Here is a 20,684-nt window from a genome sequence, read left to right as displayed (position 1 = left end):
TCTCTCTCTCTCCCAGAGGTCAGCAGTTCAGCCCACTCACCAGCAGCCTGAGGTGGCTGCTGATCAGCCCTGCCTCTTTGATCAGGCCTGGAGATAGGCCCTGAGATGCTGACTGGCATAGAAACTGACCAGTCAGAACCAAATCTGGGTGAATTACAAGGAGCCAATGGCTTCCTAGGAGGTGGAGCTTTTGATGCTGACTGGCATAGAAACCAACCAATCAGAACCTACTCTGGGTGAACTGCAAAGGCAGAACCTAAGGTTGGGGCTGAGGAGGGGTTTTAAGGGCAATAGCTGTTTGGTGTAAAGTGTAAGACAGTGATTCAATTTTTTAATGACCAGTTTGGCAGTATAGTGCATATGGCTGGCTATCAGTCCAGATATAGGGATTATGTGTTTTTGTCTGCCAAGAGCATCTCCTCCTGCTGAAAAAGGCTTTTCCCCCTCGTTTAAGCAATCCTGTCCTACACTATACTAATGAAGGGTAATATGCTAATTAGACTGGGTCGACTGACCATCTTCCAGACGTCTGACTTCCTTCTGGACAAAGCCATGGTGGTGGGGGCCGAGGCAGAGGTAGTTAGGGGCGATCAGGCCAGCAAGGGAGGGCAGTTGGGGGCGAGATCAGGCCAGCAGGGGAGAACAGTTGGGGGCGAGATCAGGCTGGCAGAGGAGGGCAGTTGGGGGAGAGATCAGGCCAGCAGTGGAGGGCAGTTAGGGTGATCAGGCAGGCAGAGGCAGTTAGGGGTGATCAGGCCGGCAGGGGAGAGCAATTAGGGGCAAGATCAGGCCTGCAGAGGAGGGCAGTTAGGGGTGATAAGGCAGGTAGGCAGAGGCAGTTGGGGTGATTAGGCAGGCAGGCAGAGAGGTTAGGGGTGATCAGACAGGCAGTGGGGCAAGGTAGGGGCAATCAGGCTGGCAGGGGGGCAAGGTAGGGGTGATCAGGTCAGCAGGGGGGCAAGGTGGGGGCAATCAGGCTGGCAGGCAGAGGGGTTAGGGGCAGTCAGGCAGGCAGACAGGCGAGTGGTTAGGAGCCAGTCATCCCGGATTGCGAGAGGGATGTCTGACTGCCAGTTTATGGATTGGGCCTAAACCAGCAGTGGGACATCCCCCGAGGGATCCCAGATTCGAGAGGGTGTAGGCCGGGCTGAGTGTGGGTTGTCCCTCAGCCTAGCCTGCACCCTCTCCAATCTGGGACCCCTCAAGGGATGTCCGACTGCCCATTTAGGACATCCCTCTCACAATCCAGGACTGCTGGCTCCCAACCGCTCGCCTGCTTGCCTGAATGCCCCTAACCACTCCTGCCTGCCAGCCTAATCACCCCCTAACCACTTCCCTGCCAGCCTGATCAACGTCTAACTGTTACCCTGCCAGCCCGATTGCCCCTAACTGCCCTCCCCTGCTGGCCCAGTCACCCCTAACTGCCCTTCCCTGCCAGCTTGGTCATCCCTAACTGCCCTCCCCTGCCGGCCTGGTCCCCCCCCAACTGCCTTCCCCTGCAGGCCATCTTGTGGCGGCCATCTTGTGTCCACATGGAGGTGGCCATCTTGTGTGTTGGAGTGATGGTCAATTTGCATATTACCTCTTTATTATATAGGATATATATATATATATATATATATATATATATATATGCTCCATTGCTTGGAAAGTGGTTCCTGAAAAATCTTTAAATAACACAATTCTCTGTTTCCTTTATGACAAGCACAAATTAAGAACATATCAATGGCTATAACAAACTAACATCATAAAGCTTATACTTGAATTTCTCTCCTTTTTATCCATCACACAGTATTTGTTTTGATTTAATAAAATAATGAATATAAATGTAAACCTCTTAAACTGTGCTTTTTCACTAGAGTACTAAGCTTAAGTAGGATTGTTAGTATAAACTAAACTTCTAAGTTTTTGAAATACACGAAAAGATTATTGTTGTAGTATAACTTTTGGCCTCTAGGAGGGATAGACTTAAATTGGACTTTTATCAAACGTTTAGTTTTACCTTTGGTGTTGTTCCCTCAAATATTAGAATATTGGACAGTGTCAGTTGATATGTACCATACTTTAAATTTCTCTTGGTAATTTTAATTTTGGGAAATTTGATTTGGTTAACAATATAATCTTTCTTTTCTACACATTTTGGTTTGTTACTTACTCAGATATAAAATGTTAGTAATTTGAAATGTCTTCATAGTTGGTGTAGTTTGGTTATGTTTTTCAGATGTCAGGAGTTATGGGGGGAAGAACAGATGAACACAAAGCAAGTGCTGTAGTCCAAAGGAACTTTTTTTTATTGGAAAGAGTAAACAAATTAAAATGAAGAAGCATAAAAGGGAGAAGGGATATAATTACAGACATGTTCAGAAGAGTAAAAAGAAATGAATAGATGAGTCCATAGGAGGTGTTATAAAGTACTTATTTTTGTATTCATCGGAGATTTAAAAATAGAAGAGGTATAATTGAGGAGTTTTTGTTAACCTTTTAAACAGGTAAGTGGAGGTGTCAAGAGACTCATGTGCATACAAAGAAAAATACAGTTCTTGGTTTGTCTGTGAAATGCATCAGGTGTTTGCCAAAAGATTTGTTGAGTGTCTAAGTGCTGGGTTCCTTTCTGGGTGAAATGAATATCGAGTTTACAGTGTAAAAGTGAACTAAAGGAGTTTCCTATGTCTTTGAGTTCGACCACAGGTTGAAAATTGGTGATCATTCTGAACTGAATGAATCATGTGCATAGATTTGTTTTGTTTGACTTACATAATGTTTTTAAAGCTTTTTTAGTGAGTTGTCAAAATGAACAATTAGAGAAATTTGTACAAAAACCCTACATTTCCGGTTCACTTTAGAAAGTGGAGACCCAGCAATCTTTTCCTAGGTTGGAGCTAAGTAACACTTGCTCACTCCCCGAATGCAGCATGCATTCACTGTTTCCTGCTGATTCCTGACACTGAGGTTGAGGTAATTGCATCTGTTATTGAGCTTTGACTTTCTTTTGTAAGTATTTTATTTTTTGTTAATCCTCACCTGAGGATATTTTTCCATTGGTTTTTAGAGATAGTGGAAGGGAGAGGGAGGGACACACAGAGAGAAACATCCATGTGAGAGAGACACATCAATTGGTTGCCTCCTGCATGTGACCCGACCTGGATGGAGCCTGCAGCTGAGGTATGTGCCCTTGACTGGAATTAAACCCGGGACCCTTCATTCTGTGGGCCGATGCTCTATCCACTGAGTCATATTGGCTAGGGTGAGCTTTTTATTTTTTCAAGTAGGGTTAAGAGGAAGTAAAGTATTTGTTTTTTCTTTTTTTTTTTTTTTTTTCTGCAAAAAGCTTTATTGTTTCATTTGGTCCGATGTCTGGGTGAGGGCTTCAGGATGGTTAAAAGAATGGCTAGTAGTTTCGGGGAGAGGCTCAGGTAAGAGCCAGACACCAGGGGGGTGCAGAGGGGCCCCCCCAAGGCCTCTGGGCTCCGAAGGCTCCTGGTTGTGCTTGAGGGGGAGCCTTTGGAGGAGATACTCACCCAGCCCAGCCTGGGGGCCGGCAGCCTGCGGAGGTGTCAGGTGTCGCCCATCTTCTTGATGAGTTCCACCTCCTCACCCCGGAAGTGGTTCTGCAGGAAGTCACGGAGCTGAGGGTCTGCGCCGGTAGAACCCAGGGCAGGCAGCTCCAGGAGGGCCTGGGTCAGGCTCCTCTCCAAGGCCAGGGCGGCTTCCATGGCGTCCTGAGCTTTGCCCACTCATCTTGGGAGACTTCAGCACGTCCTGGAAGAGAATGTGGCCATCGTGCTGGGTTTGCAACTTTAAGATGCTCAGTGCCCTTATGCTTCTTCTCCGCCAACTTGCAGAAGAAGTGGCCCACGCCCTTGAGAGCCACATCTTCCCAGTCGAAATAGAAGCCGAGAGAGGTAGGTGTGGGAGGCTCCAGATGCAGGTTGGCTAGGCGGTTGACTGCAGACTGCACCTTGGTGGGTGGAATAATTCTTTTTTTTTTTTTAAATTGATTAAGGTATTACATGTGTACATATCTTCTATTGCCCTCCCCCCCCCCCCCCCCCGCCCCATGGTTTTTCGGCAATAAGGAGTTAAGGTAGGAAAAAAAACAAAAACAAAACAACTGGTGTGTTGGCTGGTCCCGGAGGTGGTTCTGAAGGTGGTGACTGGATAAGACGTAGGAGAGTGGCCGGAGGCTGGAAGAAGGGGCCTTCCTGGGTCTGTTCTGTCCAAACACTGTTGAAGCAGGAGACTGATCCGGGAGTGCTGAAGGCACTGCTTCCATTTATATTCTATCAAAAGTAGAAAGAAAAAAGGTAAATGAAGGGGGATCACATGATTTAAGAAGAGGAGAGGAAGTGGGGGGGGGATGGAAGATATCTCTAGTACTATCAACAATAAAAAATATTTTAAAAAAATGAAGAGGAGAGAGACTGGATCTTTGTAGAAGTGTAGTATAATCACCCATGTGTTTACCTGTTCAGTCTTACAAACATTTGGTCTAGAACTCTGGTTGAGATGGATAGGGAAGAGAGATAGATACATGCATGGGTAATTTCAGTGCCGTGGTTCTCGGTCATCGTGGAGGTGTTTGTGAAGACTGAGGTATGTATAAGAATAGGGTTCAGCGTCGGAAATAGAGCAGAGCTCCAGTTTCTTCCTCATAATAGAGGATAGAGTCTGAGAAAACAGAATATTCTTCTGGAAAATGAAACCATAGTAAAAATCTCCACAAGTTTAACAAAGAACTTATTTCTCTTTGTTGCTCAGCTATAATAAAATGGCATATTAATGCAAATTACTTGAGTATGAGGCTTTAGTTATCAGTTACATAAAGAAATTAATGGGCCAAGCAGGCAATCCTTTGGTCCTAGTCATTGTTCAGATCTCCTAACTTCATAAAAGCCTTCCCTGACTTCCCAGGTCTGTTTAGGTGACTCTTACTTACACCAAAGTACTCTGTGTTCTTTGTTGCATTTATTGCATGTACAGAGGTTCCATTTCTGTTCTTTTGCTAGATTGTAAATTTCATTAGGGAAGAACTATGGTTTTCCTGTTTGCACTATATTTCCAGTTAGGGACTCCATAGAGTTTGTATTTGGTGAGTGCATGTATGCTTGAAGGTTGGGTTATGTTAGGCACTGCCACATAATCTTAATTTAATCTGTACAAAACCCCTCTGAGATAGGTATATTGTGGCAGAGAGAATGACACACAGAGATTTAGAAAAGACTTAGAAAAAGTCGAGGGAAAGATCAAATTCAGAAGAAATTAAGAGAAGTACAGGTGTAGGCTATGGAGATGCCCTTCCCACACCATGAGGAATGTAGAGACAATGAAGGAGCCGGAAAAGGCACACTTAAATTCCTTTCTGCTCAAGTGCCAGGATATCACTAAGGCCCAAGGCCAATTAAGGCTGCAAAACAACACCACACACTGCATCTTTTCTCATATGTTTCTCAATTAATTTCATTTGCTTTACTGTAAAATGTTAATTTAATGAACAGATCTTTGACTTTTTATTTGCATGAAGGCATTTAGAAACTACAACTAACGTTTAGTGTAGCTAAAGGCAATACAACTGATTTCAAGGCCAAATACATAATGTGTGAGTGGGATCAGAAGTGGTGTGAAGTGGAATGATGGTCTTCCCAGTTCTTTTCTCCAGTTGCTCCTGCACCCTGAGTGGTCATACTGGGCTAAAGAGAGAGTGTCTGCTAGTGGGGACCTAACACATCTGATCAGTTCTGCAAGAAATTGTTTTCCAAAAGTTTAAGAGGCTTATAATATTTGACACATGTATATTTTTATAGTGAATAATTTATTGTTACTTAGAACTGAAGTTTAAGGCTGCCTCATAAATTTTACAACCACTTCAACTTGTCCTTTGAAAAACCTCTTTAATCTTAAAAGATTTTCCCCCTTAGTGTTTCTTTTTTGATCACTTTATAAAATCCTGCTTTACTTAGACCTTTTTGTATGTGAAGTATTTCTAATGGCATTTTAGATTATGCTGTTTGTGTCCTAGCCTTTTTATATTATTAAAGATGCAGAGTCCTTTTGAAGCCTCTTTGTTAGGGCTCCCTATTCAGTGGAGATGGCACCTCTCCTTTACCTTTATTCCTCCTATGGGATGGTGTGTAGCCTGGTTCTAAACAGCTTAGAAGTGTTATGAGGTTATATTCCATCAGGCTTATTATCTGCTTTCTTTTTCCACCAGATATACATTATCTGCTGGTAAACTTAGCATTGCACATCAAATAGCTTCAGCACTCGGCTATGTCCGTCCTGGTTTTATTCTTTGCTTCCTTTCCTTTCTCTTAGTTTTGGTTTATTAGTCATGTTTTCTTTTAGAAAAATCACTTTCCAAATTGCATTGCTATTTTATGAGATCTCTAATTGTATTCTATACCAGAGATCTGCTTATTTTCTTCACAATGAAATATTTTAGTTATATTTGAGTTTAGAGCATGGTTTTCCAAAATGTACAATGTTACTGTGAGACCATAGACATAGATCTCATCCTGTACAGCTTGGTTAATCTCATTTAGTTCTACAACCATGAGCTATATCCATATATTTTGCTTCCTGGTCATCCTCCAAATGCCTGCCATTGGGATCTGGTAAAGACCTTGATTGTCTTTGTAGCAGGCAGACTTCCAGGTGCCCCATGATTCCCCCACTGTGTGTTCACAGCCTTGTATACCCTCCCTCCTGAGTGTGGGCAGGATCTGTGACTGGCTTCTAGTAGAATATGGCAATGATGATGGGATGGCACTTCCATGATTACATTACGATATATCAGACTGTCTGGCTAGCAGACTTGCTGTAGCGTCGCACTGTCTTTTCCTGGCTGGCTTTGAAGAAGTGAGCTGCCATGAATTCTTTGGCCGTAAGGGAACTGAAGGCTGCTGACCCCCATGCGAGCGGGAAAGTGGATCCTCCTCTAGTCCGGCCTCCAGATGAGAACCCGGCTCTGGTCAAATCCTGATTGCAGAGGCCCTAAGCAGAGGACCCAGCTGGCTGTGCCTGCACTTCTGGCCACAGAAACTCTGGGAAAATGTGTGATTGTTTAAAGCTGTTCAGTTTGTGGCAATCTGCTATGTAGCAGGAGATGACTGGTAGAGTTTTTATGCTCATTTTAGAAAAGTATGCAGTCTATATGCAATACTTGCTTGTCATAAAAACCTCAGTGTAGAAATGTGTAGAGTAGAAAGTCCTCTTCATGTCCTCCTTAGTCCACTGTCCTCACGAGAGGTAATAGTGATCAACAATTTGATATGTGTCACTTTAAAGTAGACGCATACCCACACCCCACATATGTCATTACAGAATTACACATTGACTTATATGTTCTGTTCTGAGACTTGTTCTTTCATCACTTACCTTTTGTCTTAAACCTGTGACATGTAGTCTGTCCTCTTTTTTAAATTATAGATAATAGCCCATAGTGTGGATTTTCTGTAATTTAACCTGTGTCTGCTGCTTTCAATTCTTTATTGTTATAAAGAAATCTTTATAGAATGTTAACATCCTATTACATACACCATTATGCCTCTGCATGTGTTTTGGGCCATTATTGATTCACAGAGAAGGATTGCTCTTTCAATAGCTAGACACATTAACAAATTTAGTGGGATCCTTAGTAGGCCCAACATCTTGTGCATTGGTAACAGAAATCCATATGGGCTAGGATGGGTGGATCTCTAAGGTATATAAAGTTCAAAAGAAGTACATGAAAGTATAGGAAGCTTCCATTTGTGTGTGATCTGTGTATTTTAAAGAGCATGTGTGGATACATGTGTATACATGTGCATGGAATATTTCTGGGTGTATTATACAAAACTGTTTTACCTTTACGGAATGGGACTAGCCTAGGAGGAAAGTTACAAACATTTTTTGTACATGTGTCTATGTCAGTTTTAATAATCACACACTTATTTTTTTATTGCTACAGTCAATGTGCCCTCCAAAATGCCATCTTGTTTAGTATACACATTGCTAACATTAGAGATGCACTTTAATAAATTTGCTATATATAAGAAATAGACAGATTTTAACATAAGATTGACAATTTTCCCATAAATAACTTAAATATTTATGTATTCCACTTGTATTTCTAATTTGTTCAAACAGAAACCAGTGGCACACATTGTACAACTGATAGAGCACCTACTGTGTGCTAGATACTGTTCTAGAAGTCTTTGTGGGTTAACTGACTACATCTTCTCTACAATTGTGTGAGGCTGGCATGATTGCTCTTTGTTATAGTGAGGTAGCAGCTTCAGCAAGGTCAAGCAACTTTCCCAGTGATGGACCCAGGTTTTTATGATTTCAGACCCTGTGTTCTCTCTAGTGAACCATGTAGGCGTGAGTACTTATGCAGCAAATATGGAAATTTCACTTCAGTTGTCTTTCCCCCACTTGAGCTACATCAGCAATCCTGGACCACTGTGCCTTTGTTCTTGGTTATTTCTAGGTTGAGCTGAAATGAGGCAGCTTGCCTTTGTTCAGATCTCACTTCTGACACTTGGCAACCATGTGTCCTCAGGCAAGTTACTTAGTTTCTCTAAAACCTAGTTTCATCTTTTGTGAAATGGAGATAGAGAGTCTTTGACATGAGACCGGGAAAGTGTTATTGTTGCTGCCACCATCCACCATCTCTGCTGTGGTGATTGTAATTTTCCTTGTTCATACAGGGGCTTGCATGTTAGATTGTTTGACCCTTCTTTGGATTCTCTAATTATGTAATCCTCCCAAAGGGTATTATCTTAAAACCTACTAGTCATTAATTATTTTGAGATACTAAACATTGTTTTGTGTTCCTGAGAAAAATAAATTTAATTAATGATTATGTAAAAGGTTCTGACTATAAGTTTGAATCCTGCATACTCTCAGAGTACGGAATGGTAATAGTGTTTTAACAGAGACTTTGAAGGAATCTTTATTTGGGTAACTTAGCAAGTCCCTTTTTCCAGGATAGATGGAATATAGTGTAGATGGCCTTCCCCCCCTCATTTTGCCGCAGCATGTATTAGAAGCTGCCTAAGTAATAGTAGACTTCAGTTCATGTCATCAGCTCATGCATTTTCTCAGAGACCAGAACACAAGATAATACGTTGTATACTTGTCTTAAAATTTTGTGAACAATGTTTTGAGGCTTCTTTTCAATGGCTTGTAATGATTTATGTGACTTTTTAGTGAAGTATGATATGGTCTAGTTAGTAGCTTAGGTTATCACCACAGTGCAGTTAGGTTGTGGGATAGTAAAAGAATGATTTAATACCACATTATATTTACTTGAAATGTTGATGAAAACGAATGAGTTAGGAGACGGTGAAGAGGAGTAAAGTTGAATCAACTCCGACCTTTAAACCCTGCTTTGCAGTAGAAGAAACACATTAATCCTGCTTACTGTAGAGGACTTTATTGATGAAAAAGAAGGCATTAGTTTGAATTTCTTTAGATGCCATTTTATAAAGAACTACCATCCACATTGCTTAAAAATTCTAGGAGTGTGCAAACATTTATTTTATATCACTTTTACCATATTAAATTTAGGTTAACTTTATATAAATTAAATTTTATATTTTAATTTGAGTTCTCTAAATAATAATGTGTTCATACCTATAGGAAAGGACTTAGAAAATAATCCTATTTTAAATGATTATAGAGGAGTATAATTTTTGCATTTTGCTTTAATGAGATCTTTCCATGGGTTATTTAATGCCAGATTTTAGTTTGAAATGAAGAATCTAATTATAGTCCTGCCCTTAATGGAAAATATGATTTGCTTTACAATGATCTGCTTTATGATGTGGTTTTCTGGGAATGCATTGTAGCAAAAAGCTGGGACTGTGTCCCTTACAAATGTCCCCTGATATAGCTAGTACTATTTCATTTCTTGTGCAGTTTAATAACATGGCCAGCAGATGGTGCCCAAGTATAATGAAATGTATTTGTGATTATGTTGATTTATATGAAAAAAAACACCAATTTTCACTTTAAAATATTGATTTAAATTTTTAGTCTGGATACTCAAAAAACTATAATATGACTTTTTTTTTACCGTGTTAAACCCCATTTTTATATGTAAATGACACTAACACTATAAATAGCTTCTGCTTGTAGGTTGTTGGATGAATTTATGGGTGAGCCAAGTGATACCTTTCCTTCCTAGGGGTTCTTTATGTCCATTGGCATAAGTAAATATGGTTAGGATTACACATAGTTAAACATCCTTAAATATTATTCACAAAAGTACGTTTATTTTATTTAAGAATAGCCCTGTTGTTTGGGCAAAAATATTCCACAGCAGCCCTGTCCAATGGAACTTTCTGTGATGGTGGAAATGTTCTATAGCTGTGCCGTCCGATACAGTCCCACTGTTCCCATATGACTCTGGAGCCCTTGAAATGTGGCTAGTGTGGCTGAGGAACTTAATTTCATTTATTCTACTAAGTTTATTGGGGCGATATTCGTTACATAGGCTTCAAGTGTACAAGTCTATGATACATCATCTGTATGTTGCATTGCGTGTTTACCACACAAAGTCAACTCTCCTTCCATCACCATATATTTGACCCCTCTACGCTCTTCTACCTCCTTAAATTTTGTTTTTAATTTCTTTATTGGTTAAGGTATTACATATGTGTCCTTATTCCCCCATTACCCTCCACCCCCCTGTTGTCTGTGTCCATTGATTAGGCTTATATGCAGGCATATAAGTCCTTTGTCTACCTCCTTAAATTTTAATTGATTTGAATAGCCATAGGTGATTGGTGGCTCCCTACCGGGCTTGGAGTTCTAGACCTGGGTCTTCTGCTGGGCTGTTGCAAAACCTGACCTACCAGAAGAAGAGGTGCTGGCTAGGTGGGGAAGTGGAATGGGAATACGGACTAGGAGTTGGGTATTGGTGCACAGGAACTGCCTCTGCCCCAGGGGAGACCTGTATTCTGTGCTTACTTGTGGTTCGTGGTATCTCCCTTTTCCATGATGATCGCCCATGATCAGCTTCTAGTTGCTCCTCTGCTCAGTTCAGGTTTCAGAGCAGCTGTCCCTACCAAGTCTTTAAAAAAAAAAAAAAGAAAAATCAATCATTTATTTTATATTAATTTTAAAAAATAATTATCTTCATTTTTTTTTGGGCAGAACACTTTATGGAATTTGATATTTTTGACACAATGGACACTTGTTAGTTAGACATTTAACCTCGAGCTCTAGAAATAAGACTGCTACATAAATGAGGAATGAAAACTGTTTCTTAGGATATCAATAAAACATAACTGTCACACACTTATAAAGTCACTTAGCTACTCATTAATTTTCAACATTACACATCATTAAATTAAATACTAATTAAACATTATTCTTAGATATTTACCAAGGCAAGGTCAAGTGGTAACAAATTGTAACTGAGATGGAATAGGCTTGAAAATAATGGTCTTACATTTCTTTTAGGCTTTCTTTCCCCCTCCCCCCCCCCCCCAGTGAGTCAGATTTCTGACAAACTTAGTCATTTTCTCTTTTAAAAATATTTTTAATGAATGGGGTTTTGTAATAGTATTTTTTTATTTCACAAGCAAGTTTCTTTTTGTGAGTTTATAATATGGGACAGTTTTGATTGTCCTTTTAATAAACAAAAAAGGATGACAGCTCATAAATATATTGTAAAATTTAATTTTAAGGGAGTTAAAGTACTTTCTGAGTGTTACACTGTTAAACCAGAGATATATTAATAAATGTTGATTTAAATGTGTGACTTTTAAAGATGTTTTAATTTTTTTAACCAAATGTGTTATTTTAAAGGAGGAAATGGGAAAACTATGAAGTCTTAAAATGTTTATGAATCTCTGGTCAATTTTTAGTTTTGTGAAACTTCTTATTTTTTTTAAAATTTAGTTTTTTAAAAAATAAAGTTACCTTTGAAAAATTAAAATAAATATGTTGTGGGTCATTGGAAATAACTTTCATTTTCTTATTTTCAGTGTTATTTGATACTTCCCTGCATTATTACTTGTTGCTATTTATTTTTATTTTTCATTCATACTTAGCAGTGCCATAGAGTGCTGTTCTGAAGATGGCATAGAACAGTATTACCTGCTGCTCAGGCGAATGCAAAGTCATGAATCTAAAGGTCTCATTTTAATGTTCTGGTCATTTCTGGTGCAGTAGTTGTATTACTCTCAAAGCGTTTTACACCTGTGAAGAGCACACCTGAAAAATGCGTATGAAAATGCATAGGTACAGTTTAAAGAACAATTATAAACATCCCCTTCCGTTTAAGCCAAAAAATAGCACATTACAATACTCCTGGAGTCGTTCTGTGTCCTTTCCCTACCGCCTCCACTTCCTTCTCCCGAGAGCTCCACTGTTCTGTATTTTGTGATAATCATTTTTTTAAACTTTATATAGTGGAATCATGCCCTGTATGTTATTTTGACACTTGCTTCTTTCTCTCATATACTTCAGATTTATCCAAGTTAATAAATGTAGCTGTAATTCATTCTTTGTTTTGTGGTAAACTTAAAATCAATGTATAATGTGTACATCAAGATACACAAATCTTAAGTGTAAATCTTGAAAATATAGGAGAAGTGCTTTAATGCAACACATTTGGCAATGATTAATTAGCTGTGACACCAAAAACGCAGACAGCAAAAGAGAAAATAGATAACCTGGACTACATCAAAATTTAAAACTTTTGTTTACCAAGGACACAATCAGCAGAATGAAAAGGCAGCCCATGGAATGGGGGAAAATATTTGCAAATCCTATATCTGAAAAAGGGTTGATATCTAGAATAGGTAAAGAATCCCACAATCCAGTAAGGAAACAAACAACCCAGTTGAAAAAATGGACAACGGACTGAATAGACATTTCTCCAAAGAAGATATTCAAATGGCCAATAGGCATATGAAACGATGCTAAATAAACATCACTAATCATTCTGGCAATGCAAATCAAAACCATGATGAGATACTTCCTACTAGGATGGCAACTATTTAACAAACAGAAATAAATATTGGTAAGGATGTGGAGAAACTGGAACCCTTGTGCATTGTTAGTGGGAATGTAAAATGGTATGTCTGCTGTGGAAAATAGTATGGTAGTTCCTCAAAAAAATGAAAAATAGAATTACCTTATGATCAAGCAATTCCACTTCTGGGTACTTAATCCAAAAGAATTGAGAACAGAAACTTGACCAGGTATGTGTACAACTGTGTTCATAACATCATATTCACAATAGACTAAAGACAGAATCATCCCAAATGTCCATCAATGGATGAATGGATAAACAATATGTGATATTTACATGCAATGGACTATTTTTGAGCCTTAAAAAGGGAGGAAATTCTGACATGTTACAACATGGATGAACCTTGAATATATTATGCTAAGAGAAATGAGCCAGTCACCAAAAGACAAATACTATATTACTGCACTTATATGAGATTCCTAGAGTTGTCAAGTTTATAGAAAGTAGAATGGTGGTTGCCAGGGGCTGGGGACAGCGGGAAGTGGGGACTTAATTTTTAAAAGGTTACAGAGTTTCAGTCTGGTGAGATGGAAAAGTTCTGGAGATGGATGGTGATGATGGTTGCACAACAGTGTGAATGTAGTTACAATCACTGAACTGTATATTAAAAATGGTACATTATATTAAGGTGGTACGTTTTATGTTAGGTGTATTTTGCCACAACTAAAAATAAATAAGGGAAAGAAAACACAAATTAGCAATATCAGGAATGAATGCAAGAAGCTCCACACAGATCCTGCCAGCATTAATATTATAAGAAAATATTATAAATGACTATACCAGTGAAAACTTTGATGAAATAGACATATTTCTTGAAAGACCCAAAAATGAATACTGACTCAAGAAAAAATTAGAAATGTAAGTGGCCCTATCTCTACCAAAGAATTTCAATTTGTAATTAACCATCTTCTCACAAATAACTCTCCAAACTTCAATGGCTTTATTGGTGAATTGAATCAGGATTTTATAGAAGAAAATTATATCATTCTACATGTTTTTTTTGTACAAGAAATAAAGAAAGACGAAATGCTTCCCAACTTATTTGGTTAAGTCAGTATTTTTTTGTTTCCGAAAGAAGACAAAGACATTACAAGAATATTAAACTGTGTACCAATATTTCCTCTTGTACATAGATTTAAAAATTAGTAATTACCATACTGTATCCAGAAAATATAAAAATCATATTATATCATGAATAGTTGGACCTATTCCAGTACTAAGAGGTTGGTTGGCACTTGAAAATCTATTTCATTATATAAGAAAAATCATACGATTATCTCAATAGATGCAGAGAAAACATTTAACAAAATGCAACATCCATCTATGATAGAAACTCTTAGCAAATTAGGAATAGAAAGGAACTTCCTCAGCCTGATTTAAGTTATCCATGAAAACCCAAAGCAGTTATTAAAAAAAAGAGGTCTTAGCAGTCCCGATTTGTAAAATTAAAGCTGCAGTAATAAAGATAGCAGTGTTGGTGAAGGGATAGAGAGATCCATGAAATAGAATGGAAATTCTAGAAATAGGTGTCCGCGTATGTATATGGGTTAATTGACTTTTCACAAAGATGGCAACGGAATGAAGTGAAGTGAAGGAAGGCCTTTTCATCAAATTATGTTTGAACAACTGGATAGCCACATGGGGGAAAAATGAAGTGGGTTATAGACCTAAATGAAAATGCTAAGAACCATAGGACTTCTAGAAGAAAACAGAAAAATCTTTGTGGCCATGGCAAAGAGTTCTAAAATAGGATATTAAAAAATGAAAAAACTATATGCTGGACTCTCAAAATTAAAAGACATCATTTGGAAAATTACCTGGCAAGGCACAGATGGGAGAAAATATTCTGAGTACATATATCTGACAAAGCACTTGGGTCTGTGAAGAACTCACAACTCAAGAAAAGGTAGATAACTCAATGTGTGAAAGATTTTACAGACACATCACAAAAGAAAATATATAAATGGCTAATACACACAAATGAAAAGATCAACATCATTCTTTATTAGGAAAATACACATTATAAATATGTGATACATTACACACCCGTGAAAATGGCTGAAAATATAAAGACTGAGAAGACCAATAGGATTATGATATGATGAAATTGGAAGTCTATAATGTTGATGGGAATAGAAAATAGCATGCCCACTTTGCCAATTTCTTTTAAAGTTTAAGATAATTTACCATATGAGCCACAGTTCTATTCCTAGGTGTTTAGTCAAGAGACATGAAAATGCATGTCCACATAAATATTTGAGCCTGAATATTCATAGAAGCTTTATTCATAATAGCCCCAATCTGGAGACAATCTAAATGTCCCTCAGCACATGAGTAAAAAAGCAAGTGATGGTTCATTCACATACTGGAATACTACAGCAATAAAATGAAATAAACTTTTGATATGTGTAACAACATGGCTGAATCTCAGAAACATTTTCCTCAGTTACATAAGCCAGACAAAAATGTACATAGTTTTTTATTCCATATATTTGAGATTCCACAAAATACAGTTGCAGAAGGGAGTAGATTGATTCCAAAGGAGCTCAAGAGGACTTTGGGGTGTGATAGAAAGAATCTGTCTCTTTATTGTGATGGTTATACCGGTATATACATTTGTCAAAACTCATCAAATTCTACATTTTAAATGGGTAAAGATTTTATTGTAAATAAATGATATCTCAATAAACAATAAAAATCATATCCAGGTGTAGCCAAGACTTCTTCGGTGTGGCTTTTTCCAATCTAAACATCTGTGAACTAAAGGAGTAAGTTACTCTGCCCCCCTCATCCACCCACATAGCCAACACAGTGGTGAGAGAGGAACTGGACCTTCACTCGGAAAACTGAAAGTGCAACACATATACAATGACAGTTCCACAGCATTCTGAAATCTAGCCAGACATCTTTCTGTCACCTGTTTCTTTTAAAAAAATGATTTTGTGTCTTTAACAATATGTTTTTATTGATTTCAGAGAGCAAGGGAGAGGGACAGAGAGATAGAAACATCCATGATGAGAAAACCATTGATCGGCTGCCTCCTGCATGCTCCCTACTGGGGATTGAGCCCACAACCCGGGCATGTGCCCTGACTGGGAATCAAACCATGACCTCCTGTTTCATAGGACGATGCTCAACCACTGAGCCATGCCAGCTGTGTCTTGATTAGGGCTTAGTGATTCTTCCTGGGTTTGTTCTTCATGGCCTGGGCTTTTCCCTCTGAATTATCTTTCTTTTACCATAGGAAGTGATTTGTTTTAAGCCTGGTAGTTTTCTTAGCCTGCTTCCCATTTGTAGAATTTGGGGACTCAGAAACCTCTTTTCATTCTGAATTCTCTGTCCCTTTCACGTGAAGCCAGTCTGACTCCTTGTTTTTGAGGCTGTGTTTATGTTCTTTGCTTTTCTGGGGCATATAGCTTCTTATAAGTCATAGTTTTCAGAAATGACCACCCGCACTGGTTTTCGGCTTCCTCTCAGAGCGAGGAACTCCATCCCTGCCTCTGGTTTCTTGGTGAGTTTGACTTTGAGGAACTTTGATTCCCTCCTACTTCTCTGCAGTCACACTTCCTGCTGCCTCTGGTTGTTTCTGGAACCAGGGCCCGGCAGACCTTCGGTTTCCGTCCTTCTCATTGGCATTGCATTTTTGTTCTTGCTCACAGTGGTGTCATAGGTTATTCTTTTAGGCTCTTCTCTGGTGCATCTTAGCTGTATCTTTAACTACTGTATCTTTAACTCTTATTCCCCTTCTGGAATTCATGTTATTTCGACATTGGAGATTTTTGAATCTACCTTCCTTATCTCTTGCATTTATTATATTCATCCCTTTATTTTTTTCTTTGTGTTCTTAGAATACTTTTTGAACGAGTTTCTAATTTGCTGATTTGATTTTATGCTATATTAAGTTGGCTGTTCTCTTCTTCCATTATGGTTTTAAAATTTGATAATCGTGTTTTTCATTTGTAAGCACATTTTTATGATCACAGATTGTTCATTTCCTTTCTACAGCTGAAATGTTCACTTGAATCACAGTCAGAGCACAGATTAAAAATACATTTTATAAATTTCTCCCTTTAAAGAATACATTAAGTTTCTTTTGTAGGAGGACATGTGATTGCTCTTTCTTTAGGTTTTTAAAGCTTATATGTCATTGCTTATCTCTTTATCTTTATAGGGACCAAGTATCTGTTCCTCTAGTATTTGGAACCAAGGGAGTTGCTGAGCGAATGTTTCTGAATTCCTGTTGAAATAGTTTAGCATTAGGAAAAGTGAAAGGAAAAACGGGTATTTCCTATACCCAATTTCCTATTACGAGGAGTGAAAAGGCATTTGATGTCCGGGCATCTTATAAGGTCCTTGAGCTTTTCTGGCTGTGTTAGTTTGGGCACCCTCAGGTTAATCAAGCCACAGTCCTCTTTTCTAATTGGCCAAGCACCATAATCATGAGCTTGCTGTAATCATGTCCCCTGTACTAATTGTAGGCTGTCTTAATGAGCACCATGGCTTGCTAGTCTGTTACCCTTCAGAAGAAGGTTTATGGGGTTGAGCTTTGCCTTCTATCCTCTATCTCACTGTTCACCTTGACCTCCAGCCCCATCTCTGTGATTCTGAGCTACCTTTGTACCTACTTACAGTTTCAGTTAATTGTGTTACCAGCTTGACTCAGTCTGGGTGGCCAGAAATGAAATATCTACGCCTAATGTCCTAAGTTTCTTGTGCCAGCCCAGATTTTAGTGCTGCTACTGACCTTCCTCTTTTCCTTGGTTCAGCTGCCTTCACCTAGAGCTGGCTTCAGGAAGCCTCTGCTCCACTTGGCCTGCATTGGCACATGTTCTGGGGCAATAGAATGCATTTAGTTTTGGACATGTTGAAATGGAAGTGGGGCTATTTAACTTGTATTTGTAATGGAGTTGGAGGCAGAGCAATTGGGATGGATATGTGGATTTGGTAATCCACGCTTATTATTATTTAAAAAACGAAGAGCATATTGAATTGTCCAGGGAAAGCATGTAAAAGGGAAGTAGATAAGACTAGGCACAGACACCTGGGATTTTAGCCAGTATAGGATGTGCAGAGAGAGAAAAGCTAGTGAAGGTTTCTGTGAAGATTTCTCAAGGAGAGAACCAGGGCAGAATGGTTCTGTGGCAGCTTTAAAACACTGTCCCTCATGCCTTGATGAGATTAGCTAGGGAGGGTAAGGACATTTATGACTCATTTGCTTGAGCAACTAGGAGATCATTGATGACTTTACATACAGCACTTTCAGGGTGAGTGGAAGTCAAATTGTTGATTGAAGAGTATATGGCAGGTTAGGGCATGGACCCAATAAGTTATTTTGAAAATTTATTGTGATGGGAAAGAGGAAGATTGGTACAGAGGATGCTACAAGTGAGGTAAAAGGCTGTGTTGTTTTATGTATGCACCCTGTGTAACAAACCAATAAATGTTTCAGTTCTTCTTTTTATTAATATTTTCTATGAGAAGAATTACTTTTAATATTTAAGCATTTTTCAATTTTTAATTATAGCTCTTCTTTATGACTTTAATCTATTCTTAAAGAAGAACAGGCCACTGCTTAGTTTGATATATCAGGTTGCCTCTTCCCACACTGAGTATTAAGTGCTTCTATCAGCCCTAGCACATTGGCTGATGAGATTATTTTCAAAATATTACTTTATCTGCTTTTTTCACTTATTTTTAACTATTTGGCTATGTGGGATATTGAGTAGGGGTATACAAAATGGATAGCTCTTTTGAAAATAGCTTTCCCAGACATTCTAAATTATTTTGTAACTAGTCCAAGGAATGTTATTTATTAGAGTTACTACCAAAAAACACTTTCATTGTAGTCTTGTCATTTTGATTACTATTTTATCTTTTTGGAATACTTAGTACAGCTCACTGTTTGTGAAGGAAATCCTGACATGGCTTGTGGTTGAAAGTTAGTGACTTTAATTCATTATGTAATGGTTAGTTTCCATTTCACAAAAATTGAAGCAGCTGTTCAGAGAACAGATATTTGTAGTCATGGAACTTTCATTGAAGCAATGTGAGTAAAAGTGTATGAGAGACTCCAGGCTAGGGTAGAAATTGAGAATGGTATTTTTATATTGTATTTTACATTGGAGAAAAGTCTTTTTGTTCAAGTTATTTTCCTACACATGTTGTACTTATCATATTTTACCTGAGTTAACATGGTGCACTTAAATTTAATTATTATTATTGTTGATTTTTAGAGACAAAGGGAGGGAGGGAGAGAAAGATCGATTGGCTGCCTCCAGTATGAAACCCTGGGCATGTGCCCTGACCGGGAATTGAACCAGTAACCTTTTGGTGCACAGGATGATGCCCAACCAACTGAGCCACATTGGCCAGGGCGACACGGTGCATTTTTAAATTGAAGACTTCGATTTATCTGTGGTTTCTGACAAGGTTCCAAATTAATTCAGACTTTCAGCTACATAAAAGGTTTTGTTATTTTATATATTTTTAGGTTTCATCTTGATATGGAACATGAATTCCACAAAATTTGCTAACCTTTTAAAATAATTATCTAAGAATATATGCTTTATTTTTTTCTCTACCTACATTTAGGGTAAGGTAAATGGAGGAGGACATTTTAAATACATGTAGTTTATTATAGTCCTACTTAAAGATCGCATTTGTTTGTAAACAAGTATGTGGCTTTTCGGTGACATCTTATTTATAGTTTAAATGAAATAAAATGTGAGAAATGTAAGTTATTTAGATTTTTTTCTTTGCTACTGAAACATCATTGTTAATATAAATAATCATCTCATCCCAAGAACACTTGGTATGCTTAGATTTGAAAATTCCCATGTCCTTCGAATACCTCCAATTCTGATTGTTACTATGTTGGTCTGTCCATAGGGAACAGTACACTGCGAAACTCCAAAGGACATCACATTCTAGGAGTCCAACCTACAGAGAAGACGAACAACATACTACCCAAAGGAGTTGTGTAAGATCAGATTCTACTTCTGTTTGTTTGTTGCTTTAACTCCACAAATTTTTAGTTTCATATTGTCAAATTCCAACGATGACTTAGAAATAGCAAATAAATACTGAAAGTTTTGGTGACCATCCTGATGTCAAAGAAATGGTGTGTTTGGTGTATTCCACACTGTCCCTTCTGCTTTCTCAGTAATTCTAAGCCATCATGTTAATCAGTCTATTAACTGTGTATCAAAGAATAGCTTCAGAAAGCTATTTGTTTTTTAGTTTTGGTTTTTTTTTTTTTTTTTTTACTTTTTTTATTCAGAGTATGTATAAAAATGAGACAGTTGTCATAAATTTAAGAAATTGGGATTAACTTGTAATGAAATAGGAGACACTGCCTTTCTGATGAAGTGAACTGTTTATATATATTAACCTATGAATAACTACCTCCCTTGCATCTAATTGCAATACATGCAATCAGTTGCATAAATAACATAGATTTAGTTTGAACAAGGTACCAGTGAGCATTGCAGGTAGCTGTGTGAAGGGAAGGACTTTGCCTGCCTACTAGGGTCTTTGTGTAACTCTGGCTTGTCTTGGGTTGCAAGACTTTTAGTTCCAAGAATATCCCGAGTGATGCCTGACTGTTTTAGCACATATTGCTCTGAACATAACTCCTTGCATTTTCTCCAGTGATAAT

The 20,684-nt window shown here is 38.3% G+C and overlaps 1 protein-coding gene across 2 annotated transcripts in view; it reads left to right on the top strand.

Moving 5' to 3' along the window:
* Window positions 1–20,684, top strand: part of CEP112 (centrosomal protein 112) — a 329,147-nt gene that overhangs the window by 11,371 nt on the left and 297,092 nt on the right. The window contains exon 5 of one of the 2 annotated variants that reach the window (XM_080679644.1): window positions 19,916–20,006. In XM_080679644.1, coding sequence (XP_080535770.1) covers window positions 19,916–20,006 — 91 coding nt within the window. Of the gene's footprint in view, window positions 1–19,915; window positions 20,007–20,684 lie in introns of those variants that run through there. The other variant, XM_080679645.1, reaches the window with a different exon arrangement.

Source organism: Plecotus auritus, assembly GCF_963455305.1.
Source record: "Plecotus auritus genome assembly, chromosome: 7".
NCBI classification, from domain to species: domain Eukaryota; kingdom Metazoa; phylum Chordata; class Mammalia; order Chiroptera; family Vespertilionidae; genus Plecotus; species Plecotus auritus.
The sequence above is the reverse complement of the archived record's forward strand: the minus strand, read 5'-3'. Positions and strand labels throughout refer to the sequence as shown.